The sequence below is a fragment of the Saccostrea echinata genome, unplaced genomic scaffold (assembly GCF_033153115.1).
Source record: "Saccostrea echinata isolate AGI-Se365-2 ecotype Australia unplaced genomic scaffold, CSIRO_AGI_Sech_v1 ptg000011l, whole genome shotgun sequence".
In the NCBI taxonomy this organism is placed as follows: Eukaryota; Metazoa; Mollusca; class Bivalvia; order Ostreida; family Ostreidae; genus Saccostrea; species Saccostrea echinata.
In genome coordinates, this window is record NW_026889760.1 from 3,346,661 (window position 1) to 3,363,424 (window position 16,764).

Sequence of the window (16,764 nt, forward strand, 5' to 3'; positions counted from 1 at the left end):
CGCTTTTGGCCCATTATTTTGAAGATATGATCAAAGTTTTATAATATATAGTTACAGAATGTTAAGATGAACATTTTTGCTTCAGTAATTTATAACAAAATATTGAACATTAAAAAGTTAAGAATGAAAGACTTTTGGCCCTTCTAAGCCCCTAGTTTGAGGGGTCAGCCCCTTTTTCTTGATAGCAAATGACAGGTCTTGTGATTTTGAAGACTTTTTGTTCAACAATTATTCAGAAATTTCCTTTCGTTTAAGAGATATATAGAATAACAATATTAAGGGGCCAGCCCTCCAAGTCCTTAATGGGGATGTCTTGTAAAAATTAAAAGGGTGTATATTGTTTAAAACATTATTTTGAACATCTTTTGTTCAATATTGCTTATCAAAATATTTTCCCTTTTCGAGATATAAAGTGTCAAAGAATTAGCATTCTGGCCCCTTATGGCCCCTTATTACGTAACATATGATCAAAATTTTATAATATATAGTTGCGGAATGTTAAGATAAACATTTTTGCTTCAGTAATTTATAACAAAATATTGATCATTAAAAAGTTATAGATGAAAGACTTTTGGCCCTTCTGAGCCCCTAATTTGAGGGGTCAGCCCCTTTTTCTTGATAGCAAATGACAGGTCTTGTGATTTTGAAGACTTTTTGTTCAACAACTATTCAGAAATTTCCTTTTGTTTAAGAGATATATAGAATAACAATATTTAGGGGCCAGCCCTCCAAGTCCTTAATGGGGATGTCTTGCAAAAATTAAAAGGGTGTATATTGTTTAGAACATTTTTCTGAACATCTTTTGTTCAATATTGCTTATCAAAATATTTCCCCTTTTCGAGATATAAAGTGTCAAAGAATTAGCATTCTGGCCCCTTATGGCCCCTTATTACGTAACATATGATCAAAATTTCATAATATATAGTTGCAGAAGGTTAAGATAAACATTTTTGCTTCAGTAATTTATAACAAAATATTGATCATTAAAAAGTTATAGATGAAAGACTTTTGGCCCTTCTGAGCCCCTAGTTTGAGGAGTCAGCCCTTTTTTCTTGATATCAAATGACAGGTCTTGTGATTTTGAAGACTTTTTGTTCAATATGTTATAACAAAATACTTCTATTTAAAATGTTATTATAAGAAATGTCTCTAAAATTCACTCATAAGTCACGTCCTAAATTTCGACCCCTACCGAGCTTCCATACTTCGCACTACCGGAAAATTTGAAAACCAAGGTGCACATCTAGAACATGTCCTCTATCACCACTGAAAGTTTCAACACTCTAGCATTTGTCGTTCTTGAGTTTTTGTGCAGACACAAGGTCTATGTAAAAATCGATCAAAGGGCGATAACTTCTGACCGGAAGTGATTTTTCAAAAACTGAAGCGGCGTTATAAACATCAGATAGCAACGCATTAACCCTGAAAATTTGAAGCAAATCGATCGAGAGATCTCCGAGAAATCTTCTGCACAAAATCGGTAAGGAAAAAAAAAGAATAATAATAATAACTAGATGAGATCTCGTTGCGAGCAACGAGTAGGTCTTCCGTCCGATTTTTCGATAAGATGAGGTATTATTTTGACTATATTCTTTGTCAAAAAATAATAATATATAGACTTCCCTAATTAGATTTGATTCTTTTGATTTATATAACATTATCAAAGAGCTATAGATGACATGCTTTTGGCCCCTCTGAGCCCCTAGTTTGAAGGGTCAGCCCCTTTTTCTTGATATCAATTGAAAGGTCTTGAGATTTTGAAAACGTTTTGTTCAAGAAATATTCAGAGATTTCTTTCGTTGTGGAGATATGCTGAATGGAAATTTTTAGGGGCCATCCCTTAAAGTCCTTAATGGGGCCGTTTGACAAAAATTGAAAGGGTGCATATTGTTTAGAACATTATTCTGACCATCTTTTGTTTAGTATTCCTTATCAAAATATTCCCCCTTTTCGAGATATAAAGCGTCAAAGATTTAGCATTCTGGCCCCTTGTGACCCCTTATTACGTAACGCATAATCAGTATCTTATCATATATTGTTGTAAATCGTTAAGATAAGCATCTTTGCTTCAGTAATGTATTACAAATTATTGATCGTTAAAGAGTTAAAGATGAAAGACTTTTAGCCCCTCTGAGCCCCTAATTTGAGGGGTCAGCCCCTTTTTCTTGATATCAAATGAAAGGTCTTGTGATTTTGAAGACTTTTTGTTCAACAACTATTCAGAAATTTATTTTCGTTTTCGAGATATGCTGAATTGAAATATATAGGGGCCAGCCCTCCAAGTCCTTAATGGGGCCGTTTTGCAAAAATTGAAAGGTTGCATATTGTTAAAAACATTATTCTGAACATCTTTTGTTCAATATTGCTTTTCAAAACATTCCCCGGTTTTGAGATATAAAGCATCAAAGGTTTATCATTCTGGCCCCTTTTGGCCCCTTATTACGTAACATATGATCATAATTTTAAACCATATAGTTGCAAATCGATAAGATAAACATTTTTGCTTCAGTAGTTTATAACAAAATATTGATCGTTCAAAAGTTATACATGAAAGACTTTTGGCCCCTCTGAGCCCCTAATTTAAGGGATCAGCCCTTTTTTTCTTGATATCAATTGAAAGGTGTTGTGATTTTGAAGATTTTCTGTTCAGAAACTATTCAAAAATCTATTTTCGTTTTCGAGATATGCTGAATTGAAATATTTAGGGGCCAGGCCTTCAAGTCCTTATTGGGGCCGTTTTGCAAAAATTGAAAGGTTGCATATTGTTAAAAACATTATTCTGAACTTCTTTTGTTCAATATTGCTTTTCAAAAAATTCCCCCGTTTTGAGATATAAAGTGTCAAAGATTTAGCATTCAGGCCCCTTTTGGCCCCTTATTACGTAACATATGATCAAAATTTTAAACCATATAGTTGCAAATCGATAAGATAAACATTTTTGCTTCAGTAATTTATAACAAAATATTGATCGTTCAAGAGTTATACATAACAGACTTTTGGTCCCTCTGACCCCCTAATTTGAGGGATCAGCCCTTTTTTCTTGATATCAAATGAAAGATCTTATCATTTTACACATCTTTTGTAATACATGTTTTAACAAAATATTTACAGGTAAAAAGATATAAAAGAAAACATGTCTAATTTTGCGAGATGTTTGTGAGCCTATTTTTCGAGCCCAGGCGAGCTTCAACGCCATTTGAGCTGGAAAGATATAGATGCCCAATTGCACATCTACAATCTTTCCTCTATCTTCACTGAAAATCTTAACTCAATAGCTTTAGTCGTTTAGGAGGAGTTTCCAGGACAAGCCGACCCTCTGAAAATCAGAAAATCGTCAATATCTCACGACCGGAAGTGACGTCATCAAAAAACCAAAAAACCTATCAAGATCAATTGAATATCTTTTACATCTGAAAGTTTGGTGTAAATCGGCCCAGCCGTTTCTGAGAAATCGCGTGCACAAAATCGGTTGGAAGAAAAATAATAATAACTAGAAACTCATTACTAGTAATGAGAAGGTCTTCCGTTATACTACTTCCTGTTTGCATGAACATGTCTTTTCCAACGTCGGTATTAGCCTAAAACTTATGTAGAAACAAAATAACTTAAAAAATACTTTTTTGCTTCGTTTCCTGTCACGACCAGAAGTAATGACGACACACGATTTTTACACGAAGGAAATGAACTGATGACTGACTATAAGTTTTGAAAGTTTTAGACTTCAGTCTTTTACTGTTGCCGAACAATTGTGAGAACAAATTCTAATTTTGAGGATAGGAAAACGCACGACCGGAAGTGAACTGAAAAAAATCTTTGAATTTTCTCTTGACTTTTGCAGTATCTACAACATATGTAAAAAACATTATACTTATATATAAGTGATATTTATCAGAAAGTTAAACCACGAAATAACTTAGTTTATCTCTTAAGACCGGAAGTTTAAAGTTTTTGTTTCCGATAAAATCTAACATATTTCAAAACAGCGAAAGAGAAGCAATAAAGTGATGCAAGTTTTAATTTTAAAAAGAAAAGTTGAAATTTTTGATTTCTTCGATCACTTCTTGTGATGAGCGGAAGTGACGGCTGACGCTTTTAACCCTATGCGTTTTGCCTTCTCACCAAGTTTTATTACTCCTATAAGTTTGGTGTCTTACTTTCATGCCGTTTCCGAGATCTCGCTGAAATAACTTTTCATTTTGAGGACAAGAAAACACGCGACCGGAAGTGAATTTTACTAAAATATTTCACGTCACACTAGACATCTGCAGTCTCAATAACATACATAAAAATCGTTTAAAGAACTCTATCTATAAGCGATATGTTGGAAAAAATTTAAAACCCCTATTATGTAGTTTTTCTCTTATAACCGGAAGTTGTCGTTTTTTGTTTTCGGTGGGACCAACACATATCTTAACTGTGAAAAAGATACAATTATATGATGCAAGTCTTATTCCAAAGGAGAAAAGTTGAAAATTTTGATTTCTTTGATCACTTCCTGTGACGACCGGAAATGACGACTGACGCTCTTAACCCAAATGGTTTTGTCTACTCCTCAAGGTATAATACTCCTAAAAGTTTGGTGTCTAAATCTCTTACCGTTTCTGAGATCTCACTCGGACAAGTTCTCGTTTTGCGGACATTTAAACGCGCGACCGGAAGTGAATTTTACAAAGATATTTGACGTTACTCTAGACATTTGCAGTCTTGATAACATATTCAAAAATCAGTTCAAATACATTACCTATAAAAAATATTTATGGGAAAGTAAAATACTCAAATTATGCAGTTTTTCGCTTATAGCCGGAAGTTGACGTTTTTGTTTCCGGTGGGACCAACATATTTCGAATCTACAAATAAGATGCAACAATGTGATGAAAGAAAAAAATCAAAAAAGAAAAGTTGAAAATTTCGATTTCTTTGATCACTTCCTGTGACGACCGGAAGTGACGGCTGACGCTCTTAACCCAAATGGATTTGCCTACTGCACAAGATCTATTAATTATATAAGTTTGGTGTCTTAATCTCTTACCGTTTCTGAGATCTCACTCGGACAAAATATTTTTGAAAAAAACGGAAATCGGACATATCTGACGACCGGAAGTGAATTTTGAAAAAATGAAAAAATCGTCTGGGCGTATTTTCATTCTCTATCATCCCTGAAAATTTCAAGAAAATCCGTCCAGCCATCTCTGAGATATCGCCAAGAAAAGAAAAGGGGAAAAAAAATAATAATAATAATAAAAAGAAGAAACAGTAGAATCACTATAAGGTCTTCCGTCTGAAACGGAAGACCTTAACTAGATGCGATCTCGTTGCGAGCAACGAGTGGGTCTTCCGTCCGATTTTTGATAAGATGAGATCAGAATTTGACTGAGATTTTTTTTCAAATATAATGATAAAAATAAATTGTTAAGACGAAAATTTTGCTTCAGTAGTGTGTATAAAAATATTGATCATTGGAGAGTTATAGATTAAAGACTTTCGGCCCGTCCTGGCCCCTATTTTGTGGGGCCAGTCCTTTTTTCTTGGTATCTTCTTATAGCTCTCATGATTTTGAACATTTTTGTTCAACAACTATTCTGAAATTCTTTTTCGCTTCCGACATATATGCAAAAGAAATATTTAGGGGCTGGCCCTTCAAGTCCTTAATGGGGGCGTTTAGCAAAAATGAAAAGGTTACATATTGTTTAAAACCTTATTTTGAACATCTTTTATTCAACACTGCTTATCAAAATATTTCCCAATTTCGGGATATAGAGTGCCAAAGATTTGTTATTCTGGCCCCTTGTGGCCCCTAATTATGTAACATATGATGTGAATATTATAATATATAGTTGTAAATTGTTGAGATAAACATGTTTGCTTCAGTAATGAATTACAAAATATTGAGCATTAAAGAGTTATTCATCAAAGATTATCGGCCCCTCTCAGCCCCTATTTTGAGGGGCCAGTCCCTTTTTCTTCATATCACTTTGAAGCTCGTATGATTTTGAACATTTTTTGTTCAACAACTATTCAGAAATTCTTTTTCGTTTCCCAGATATTTGCAAAAGAAGCATTTAAGGGCCGGCCCTTTAACTCCTTATTGGGGATGTTAAGCAAAAAATGAAAGGTTGCATATTGTTCAGAACATTATTTGAACATCTTTTGTTCAGTATTGCATATCAAAATATTTCACACTTTTGAGATATATAGCGTTAAAGATTTTACATTTTGGCCCCTTATGACCCCTAATTATATAATATATAAAGTGATTATCATAATATGTAGTTGTAAATCGTTAATATTAACATTTTTGCTTCAGTAATGCATTATAAAATATTGATCTTTAACGAGTTATTGATAAAAGACTTTCGGTCCCTCTCGGCCCTTATTTTGAGGGGCCAGCCCCTTTTTCTTCATACCACTTTAAAGCTCTTATGATTTTAAACACTTTCTGTTCAAACACTATTCAGAAATTCTTTTTCGTTTCCGAGATATTAGCAAAAGAAGTATTTAGGGGCCGGCTCTTTAACTCCTTAATGGGGACGTTTAGAGAAAAATGAAACGTTGCATTTTGTTTAGAACATTATTTTGAACATCTTTTGTTCAATATTGCTTATCAAAATATTTCCCACTTTTGAAATATAAAGCGTCAAAGATTTTGCATTCTGGCCCCTAATGGCCCCTAATTATGTAACATATGATGTGAATATTATAATATATAGTTGTAAATTGTTGAGATAAACATTTTTGCTTCAGTAATGCATTACAAAATTTTGATCGTTAAAGAGCTATTGACTAAAGACTTTCGGCCCCACTCGGCCCCTAATGTGATGAGTCAGTCCTTTTTCTTTGATATCATATAAAAGATCTTGTAATTCTACACAATTTCTATTCAATATGTTTTTAGAAAATCTCCATAGTTTTAGAGATATGATAAAAAATGTCTCGAACATTCACTCCTGATTCATGTCCTAAATTTCGACCCCTACCGAGCTTCCACACTAGGTACTTCCAGAAAATTTGAAAACCCAGGTGCAAAACTTCAACATGTCGTCTATAATCGCTGAAAATTTCACCGCTCTAGCTTTTGCCGTTTTTTAGTTTTTGTGTCGACAAAATAGTTATCTGAAAATCGATTAAAGGGCGATAACTTCCGACCGGAAGTGAATTTTAAGGATTTGAACAAAAAAGGATCATCTTCAGATCATGTCTGAATTGAATCAAGTTATTGAAAAAACACAAATTTCACTTAGGAAATCTCTATCAAAATGTATGAGTGGGAAACCCGTTACGATGAATATGCTGCAGGATCCGACTACTCTCTCTAGATTGCTGAGAAATGATGATGCTATAAGATTTATGCAACCAATAAGAGGAACTCCTGCCTATTGGTCAAGTGCTCAGAAAGATCTTTTTGCTATGCTGCGACAATTAGGAATCCCAACTTGGTTTTGTTCGTTTTCCGCAGCAGAGTACAGATGGAATGATGCTGTTAAAGCTATATTACAGCAGCAGAATGATAACAGAAATCCCGATCAAATGGAAAAAAATGAAGTTCTAAGATGCAATCCAGTCACAGTGGCTAGAATGTTTGAACATAGATTTCAAATATTTCATAAGGAAGTCATTCTTTCCCCAGCAAAGCCAATAGGAAAAGTTGTAGACTTTTTTCAAAGAGTCGAGTTTCAGCAGAGGGGATCTCCCCACATGCATTGTTTATACTGGGTGGAAAATGCACCTAATATTGATTCTGATGGGGAAGAGGTTGTATATGACTTCATTGACAGATATGTAACATGTGCTGTACCATCAGAAAGTGATGATGCAGAATTGAGAAAAAGTGTCTTAGAAGTACAACAACACAGCAAGAAACATTCAAAATCTTGTAAAAAGAAAGGTACAGAGTGTAGATTTAATTTCCCCAGGCCTCCATCTCAAAAGACTTTCATTACAAGAGCTCCAGAAGAAGAACATTCACAGGAGTGTGAAAAAGAGACAGAAATAAACAAAGCATATGCAAAGGAAATATTACTTGGTGTGTGGAATAGAGTACAGAATGAAGGTGAAGGAATCAAAACAACAGAAGAATTATTTGATGATTTGTCACTTACTCAGGAACTGTACGAAGATGCCTATAACATGTTATCGACTAAAAGGTCAGTTGTACTCGAACGCTGCCCGAATGAGGCGTGGACAAACCAATATAACCGTTGTCTGTTGAAGTCCTGGGATGCTAATATGGACATACAATTTGTACTGGATCCTTTCAGTTGTATTGTTTATATTATTTCCTATATATCAAAGTCGGAAAGGGAAATGGGTATGTTACTCAAACAAACAAAGTTGGAGGCTGAGGAGGGAAATTATGATGCAAGGCAGACCATGAAGAAAATTGGTTCAGCTTACTTGCATCACAGAGAAGTAAGTGCACAAGAAGCAGTGTACAGAGTGTGTAACTTAAAGATGAAAGAATGCTCTAGAAAAGTTGTTTTTGTGCCTGTAGGTGACAACCCGGTACGCTTAAGTAAACCACTATCTGTACTTAAGAAGAAAGCATCAAAGGATGCAGAGATAACTGATGTGGAAGAAGATGACGAGGATGAAGTTTGGATGACAAATATTATTGAGCGTTATTTGAACCGACCGGATAAATCAATTTTCCATGAAATGTGTCTTGCAGAATTTTGTTCTGAGTTCAGAGTGCTTGCTAAATCTCAAGTCCCTACAAAGGAAAATCAAAGTGTATTTGAGTTACAGAATGGGAAAGGTTATGTGCAGCGAAGAACAAGAACACAACCTGCTGTTGTGAGGTATCCCAGGTTCAATGTTGAGAAAATGTCAGAAAAATATCATCAATCTCTCTTGCAACTTTTTCTTCCATATTGGACAGAGGCACAGTTGAAACCACCAGGATTTGATTTATTTGAAGATTTTTATGAGACTGGTTATGTGAAAATTTCTGGCAGAAAGGTTAAGGAATCTGTGAAGTCAATTGTGGATTTCAATCGTTCACGTTATGCAAAAAATGAAGATGTAATTGACAATGCTCAGGAGACATATGAGATGAATGGTGAACCAGAGGATGCGTGGTCAAGAATATGCCCAGAAACAGAGGTTCTCAGAAGGGAATGTTTAGCACAGAGAAAGGAAAGTACATTGCCAGATGAGGAAAATACAGATATTATACCGGATATCGAAAGGGAGACACATAACGCTGATGTCATGTATCATGTTCATCAAAATGCAGTTTCAAGAGAGGAAATGCAATCTGTTCTTCAAAATTTGAATGAAACACAGAGTGAAATATTTTACTTGGTGCGCGAGTGGTGTTTAGGAAAGATTGCTGGAGAAAAATCTGAACCCTTACATTTATTTGTTACTGGAGGTGCAGGAACTGGTAAAAGTCATCTCATAAAAGCCATTCATTACGAAGCATCACGTTTGCTTTCACGAATAATGTCTGAACCAGATAGTGTATCAGTGCTTCTCGCAGCGTTCACAGGAACAGCAGCTTTTAACATCGGCGGCAATACACTTCACCACCTATTTTCATTAACAAAGTACCTTCCTCTCCCGTATGAACCACTTGGAGAACAAAGTCTCAGTGAATTGAGAGTGAAGATAGGGGATCTCCAGATTCTTATCATTGATGAAATATCAATGGTATACAAAAGGCTTCTGTACTATATACATGAAAGGCTGGTGCAGATAAAGAAATGCAAAGAACCATTTGGAGGGGTTTGTGTTATTGCTGTTGGAGACTTTTATCAGCTTCCGCCTGTTAAGCAGCGAAAAGATGAAAGACTTTACAAAGAAAATATGAGTTATCCTCTGGACTACTGGCTTGATTTATTTAAGGTCATTGAATTAAAAGGGATAATGAGACAAAAAGAAGATTTGTCTTTTGCTGATGTTCTTAATTCCTTTCGAGTAAGAGAGGGAGATGAACCATTAACACTGCAGCAAAGAACTATGTTAGAGGACTGTGTCAGGGAAGGACCAGAAGATGTTTTACATGTGTTTTCTACCAACGAAGAGGTGAACACATTCAATTTGTCAATGTTAAAGAAATCTTGTGAAGATTTACTGGAAATTGAGGCCCAAGATTACAAAAAGGACAAAACATCTGGGAAACTGATACTAAGAAATAAACCTTTGACAAAATCGAAAAGCGATGGCCTTCCAAGTTCGTTATTATTGTCTGTCCATGCAAGGGTAATGCTCACAAGAAATTGCAATGTGGAGGATGGACTTGTTAATGGAGTAATGGGGCATATCTGTCAGTTTTCTTTTGTTGAAAACAGTGATAGAATTGTTAGAGCTGTAGGTGTAGTTTTTGATAATAAGGAAGTTGGGAAGAAGTCTGGACAAAACACAAGGGATGGGAACATAGTGTTCATAGAAAGAGTACAAGAAGAGCTGAAAGACAAGGTAACTACAGTGGTAAGGCACCAATTTCCAATTCGGTTATCTTGGGCATGCACGGCTCATAAAGTACAAGGGATGACAACAAAGAAAGCTGTAGTGAATTTAGATAAAGTATTTGCCCCAGGCCAAGCATATGTTGCATTGTCACGGGTTACTTCAAAGGCCGGCTTATTTATTGATACAGAAGATCTATCTCGATTACAGAAAAATGTTTATGCTGATCCAGAGGTAAAGTCAGCATTAAATGAAATGCCGAAAGTTACTTTTGGTGCCACTTCACGAGCTTTACTTTCCAGTGGAAAGAAAGTAGTTCTGCTTAACATTCAGAGCTTGGGCAGTCATTTTGAAGACCTACAAAATGATGCAAGGTTCAAACAGGCTGATGTCATATGCTTAACAGAGACGTGGTTAAGATCTGGGGAAAACACTGAGAAATATGCTCTGCAAGGGTTCCAGTTTCAACATCTTCCTAGAAAGGAAGCATATGAAGAAAGTACTGTCTCAAATCAGAGTTTACGCATGTCAAAGGGTGGTGGTGTAGGACTGTATTTTAAAGATGGAAAGGATTTTGATATTGTTGAAATGCCCCAGATGAATATTGAAGGAATAGCAGTTAAAATTATCAAGGAGAATATTTTGTTGCTGTGTGTATATCGCCCATGCATGGAAAAAATGGCATCATTCTTACACAATCTTCAGAATGTTCTTGACTACTTGAAAACAAATGACCACGACAGTATCATCATGGGTGATTTCAATGAGGATGCAAAATCTAATGGTCCAGTTCAAAGGTTTATGAGAGATCAAAACTTCAGACAACTTGTATCCTTTAGCACCACTGAAGGGGGAACAACACTGGATCATGTATATGTATCCAATTTAAGACGGATTGAGGTTCATCGATTACCCACATATTACAGTTATCATGATGCTATACTTCTAAAATTCTTAGATTTGTAAAGCAGCACAGTGAATTAGAAGGCAGACAGTATGTAATAAACTAGTCTTTGTTCACCCACTTACGACAGAAATTATGTCAAACGATAACTGATTTACTGACTTTTTCATTTTGAAATTTTATTTCCTTTTCATTGGCAGGTATCAATTTTGTAGATTTTTTTAGCCATTAATTAGCTGTAATCATTGAAAAAAGGTTTTTAAGTATTAGATTATCTTACAAAGTCTTCAAACTCATAGACTTCTTGATTCACCTGTATAGTTTAATAATGTAAATTATACACTTGTATATAGTTGTGCAAATAAGAAACATTTTATATAATACATAGTTTTAGTGAGCCTTAAAAAAAGCACAATAGCAGTTGAAAATATATACATTTTTCAACATTTTCTTTCTAGTATGATTTGCCTAAAAAGAATTTTAAATCATCATTATACCAATTTTTTTCCATAAAAAAGAAAATGCCAGAACATGGTACTGTGTATATCAAGAATTAATAATACATATGCAAATGTACTGTGTTCAGAAGTTCTTGATGGAGAATATATCATTCACTTGAATCAATAATGTGAGATGTGTATAAACATAGTCCAAGAATCCTAGGTTAGTCAAAATCATAATTCTGTCAATATTGATAAGATGTTGGAATTTCTAAATAGCAGAATATTTATAACCTCGAAATTCGCTATCAATTTCTCAATCATTAAAGAACGTTAACCTGAATGAAATAGTATCATCTTATAAGCAATTCATTGTTTGACTACTCTCCTGAAAATGTTTGTAAAAATTCAGATGTAGAAAATTTTCCTAGTAATGAGTTTACAAATACATTAGAGAAAAATTGCAAGAAAATGTAAGCAGATGATAATTTTGACATTTCTGTTTGTTTCAGCATACATACTGTAACAGTCCAATCAGAGTTACTGAACCTGATCATGTTGACATTTGCTGTATAGTTGTAAAGTTGAGATGAAATTGTGATTGTGTATACATATTTTTACTTTTTAATGCGTGGATGTATGGATAAGTATTATTTGGGCTTTTCTTGTAGTTTAAAGATAACTTAATTCATATGGTTAAGTGATCTCCGGAAGTGGAAATAATCTGTGTACTTTTTCGATCTGTAATTGATCTCAGCTACAAACAGAAATTGTAGTAAAATTAGATTCCCTTAAATCCCAGTTACTCACTTTTAGTATTCAGTGTCATATAAACCATAGATTTTTAGTTTTTTCCCTGTAGATATACTTGATTTCAGTTGATTATCAACATTCTACTGACTACTATACTATCCCCTTGCAATGAATTCAGAATTGTTTACAATCTTGGTCATCGAAATTTCCGAATTTCGAGCCCGAGCGTAAAAGCTACTATGGGTTTTACCACGTGTTTTCCAACTTTTATGACTTCTTTTGTGAACAATAAAAGAAAAGAAGGACTTCAAAGAACTCTGCATGTTTTGCTAGAATTGTTTATGTGGAGATGATGCGTTATTCAAGGTAAGAGTTAGATGTTAGCATGGATTGCATAGAAATTGTGTATTCAGTAGACATAGAATGAATTTCGATTTTAATTTTCAAATAATCAAAATTATCAGTTACTTAGAAAAAAAAAAGAAATCAGAGGTATCCCTTAGACTTATTAAAAACTTTTATTTATGAGCTTTTCTTCAAGGTTTTGAATTTCCAAACTTTCAATGCTACAAACAAGTCCTTATAATTTTGAGATTTGCAGGTTAAGCCTTGACCTGTAATATATGTTACAACGCTTGAGAAAAGTTATGTACAATGAAGGCTGTTGGAAAAAAAAAATCTTTATGACAGTGGAGAATTAAGAACAAGATTAGCATATATAATTTCCAAGGCATTGTGATTACAAATGTTTAATTGATGTAAATACTAGTATACGTCGTTTCATGAAATCAGTCTTTAGTGCATGTTAGAAATAGAGCTAGAATAGTTTAGGAAATTTATATCCTGCTCAAAACCCTACTTCCACCTCCCCGCGGTGAGCAGGGGGCAACGGACTATGTCCGGCGAACGGAAGAGGTAAAAAATAAAGTTTTCATATGTGTTATGTTCTTTTTGATTTATCGATATTTACCCAGATTACAGAGGGTTTAATTTAAGTAGCTTTTAAGCGATTTAAGTGTTAAATAACTTTAGTCAGAAACTGTTCTGAATGCATATATTGCCTTTTTTTCTACAAACGAACATCTACTTACATGTACGAGAACAATTTTGTGCAAATCCCCACAAGACTAGTGGTTTAGTGCACAATGGCAACAAGTTCAGATCTTTATCTTAATTGGAAATCTCAGTGCTCTATCTTTATTTGTTATTGAGATCTGTACATAGCCGTTAATTTGGTCATCTGAAAATCGATAAAAGGGCGATAACTTTGAATAAACTTCAGATATCAACACATCTACCACGAAAATTTGACTAAAATCATACTAGTCATCTCCGAGAAATCATATACACAAAATTTATAAAGAAATAAAAGAATAATTTGATCATTAAAGTGTTAAATATTAAATACTTTCGACACGCCTTAGCCCCTGATATGAGGTGTCAGCCCCTTTTTAGCTCACCTGAGCTGAAAGCTTAATTGAGCTTTTCTGATCGCCCGTTGTCCGTCGTCCGTCCGTCCGTCTGTAAACTTTTCACATTTTTAACTTCTTCTCAAGAACCACTGGGTTAATATTAACCAAACTTGGTACAAAGCATCCTTGGGTGAAGGGGAGTTTAAATTGTTAAAATGAAGGGCCAACCCCCCTTCAAAGGGGAGATAATCAAGAAAAGACACAAATAAGGTGGGGTCATTAAAAAATCTTCTTCTCAAGAACCACTGGGCCAGAAAAGCTGAAACCTATGTGGAAGCATCCTTGGGTAGTGTAGATTCGAAATTGTTCAAATCATGACCCCCGGGGGTAGGGCGGGCAACAATAGGGAATCTAAGTTTTACATTGAAACATATAGGAAAAATCTTCTCAAGAACCACTGGGCCAGAAAAGCTGAAACTTATGTGGAAGCATCCTAGGGAAGTGTAGATTCTAAATTGTTCAAATCTTGACCGTTGGGGATAGGGCGGGGCCACAATAGGTATTACAAGGTAGGAAATCAGTTGAAGAACAGCAGGGCAAAAGTTATTCAGGTGAGCGTTGTGGCCCATGGGTCTCTTGTTTTCTTCATATCATCTTAAAGCTCTCATGATTTCTTTAACAACTATTCAGAAATCCTTTTTCGTTTCCAAGATATAATGAAAACAAACACCAAGGTGCTGGCCCTTCAAGTCCTAAATGGGGATGTTCAGCAAAAATCGAAAGGATACATATTGTTCAGAACATTATTCTTAACATCTTTTACTCAATATTGCTTGTCAAAATATTTCCCACTTTCAAGATAAAGAATGCCAAACATTTAGCATTCTGGCCCCTTATGGACCCTAATTATGTAACATGTGATGTGAATATCATAATATATTGTTGAAAATTGTTGAGATAAACATTTTTGCTTCAGTAATGAATTACAAAAATATAGATCGTTAACGAGTTATCGATTAAAGACTTTCGGCCCCTCTCTGCCCCTCTTTTAAGGAACCAGCCCCTTTTTCTTCATACCACGTTAAAGCTCTCTTGATTTTGAACACTTTTTGTTCAACAACTATTCAGAAATTCTTTTTCGTTTCCGAGATAATTGCCAAAGAAGAATTTAGGGGCCGGTCCTTCAACTCCTTAATAGGGACGTTTAGCAAAAATTGAAAGATTGCATATTGTTTGGAACATTATTCTAAACATCTTTTCTTCAGTATTGCTTATTAAAATATTTCCCACTTTGGAGATATAAAGCGTCAAAGATTTAACATCCTGGCCCCTTATGGTCCCTATTTATGTAACATATGACGTAAATATCATAATATATACTTGAAGATTATTGCGATAAACATTTTTGTTTCAGTAATGTTTGACAAAATATTGATCGTTACAGAGCTTTGGATTACAGTCTTTGGGCCCCTCTCGGCCCCTAATTTAAGTACCCAGCCCCTTTACCTTGATTCCACCTTAAAGCTCTTAGGTTTTTGAACACTTTTTGTTCAATAATTATTCAGAGATTCTTTTTCGTTTCGGAGATATTTACATAAGAAATATTAAGGGGCCAACCCTTCAACTCCTTAATGGGGACGTTTAACAAAAATTGAAAGGTTGCATATTGTTTGGAACATTATTCTGAACATCTTTTGTTCAATATTACAATATTACTTATCAAAATATCTCCCACTTTCGAGATATAAAGCATCAAAGATTGAGCATTCTGGCCCCTTGTGGCCCCTATTTATGTAACATTTGACTTAAAAATCATAATATATAGTTGCAGTTTCTTAAGATAAACATTTTTGCTTCAGTGATGTATAAGAAAATATTGACTGTTTAAGAGTTATTGATTAAAGATTTTTGGCCAATCTCGGCCCCTAATGTGATGAGTCAGCGCTTTTTTCTTGATATCATGTTAAAGATTTTGTCATTCTGCACAAATATTGTTCAATATGTTTTAACAAAATAATTATACTTTAAAAGATATGATACAAAATGTCTCAAAAATTCATCCATGATTCGTGTCCTAAATTTCGACCCCTACCGAGCTTCCATGCTAGGCACTTCCAGAAAATATCCAAACCCAGGTGCACAATGGCAACATGTCCTCTATAATCACTGAAAATTTCAGCACTCTAGCTTCAGCCGTTTTTGAGTTCCATCACAGACAAGGAGGTCCTCTGAATTTTAATAAAAGGGCGATAACTTTCGACCGGAAGTAAATTTCCCTTAACAGACTTGCAGGAATTAACTTCAGATGTCAACACATCTACCATGAAAATTTGAATGAAATTGAACGAGCCGTCTCCGAGAAATCGCCTGCACAAAATTTGTAAGAAGAAAAAAGAATAAAAATAATAATAACTAGATGAGATCTCGTTGCGAGCAACGAGTAGGTCTTCCGTCCGATTTTTCGATGAGATGAGATGTGATTTTAATTAAGTTTTCGTTAAAAGATAATGATATAAAGATTTCCCTCCTTAGATTTCATTCTTTTGATTGATATAATATAATCTTGAACATCTTTCGTTCAATATTGCTTTTCAAAATGTTTCCCCTTTTCGAGATATGAAGCGTAAAGGATTTAACATTCTGACCACCTATGGCCCCTACTTACGCAATAGAGAATCAAAGTTTTACAACATATTGTTGCATATTGAAGAGTTACACCCCTCCAAGTCCTTAATGGGGCCGTTTGACAAAAATTGAAAGGGTGAATATTGTTTAGAACCTTAATCTGACCATCTTTTGTTCAGTATTGCTTATCAAAATATTCCCCCTTTTTGAGGTATAAAGCGTC

General features: G+C 34.6%; 1 protein-coding gene across 1 annotated transcript; it reads left to right on the top strand.

The window, feature by feature from the left end:
* The first annotated feature begins 7,278 nt into the window (after window positions 1-7,278).
* LOC133184868 (uncharacterized) lies at window positions 7,279-11,373 on the top strand. The gene has a single exon (XM_061319943.1). The coding sequence runs from the start codon at window positions 7,279-7,281 to the stop codon at window positions 11,371-11,373; it is 4,095 nt and encodes a 1,364-aa protein (XP_061175927.1).
* The last annotated feature ends 5,391 nt before the right edge of the window (window positions 11,374-16,764 follow it).

What these genes read in the sequence shown, in the direction of transcription:
- LOC133184868 (XM_061319943.1), top strand. Translation starts at nt 7,279, where the DNA reads ATGAATATGCTGCAGGATCCGACTACTCTCTCTAGATTGCTGAGAAAT.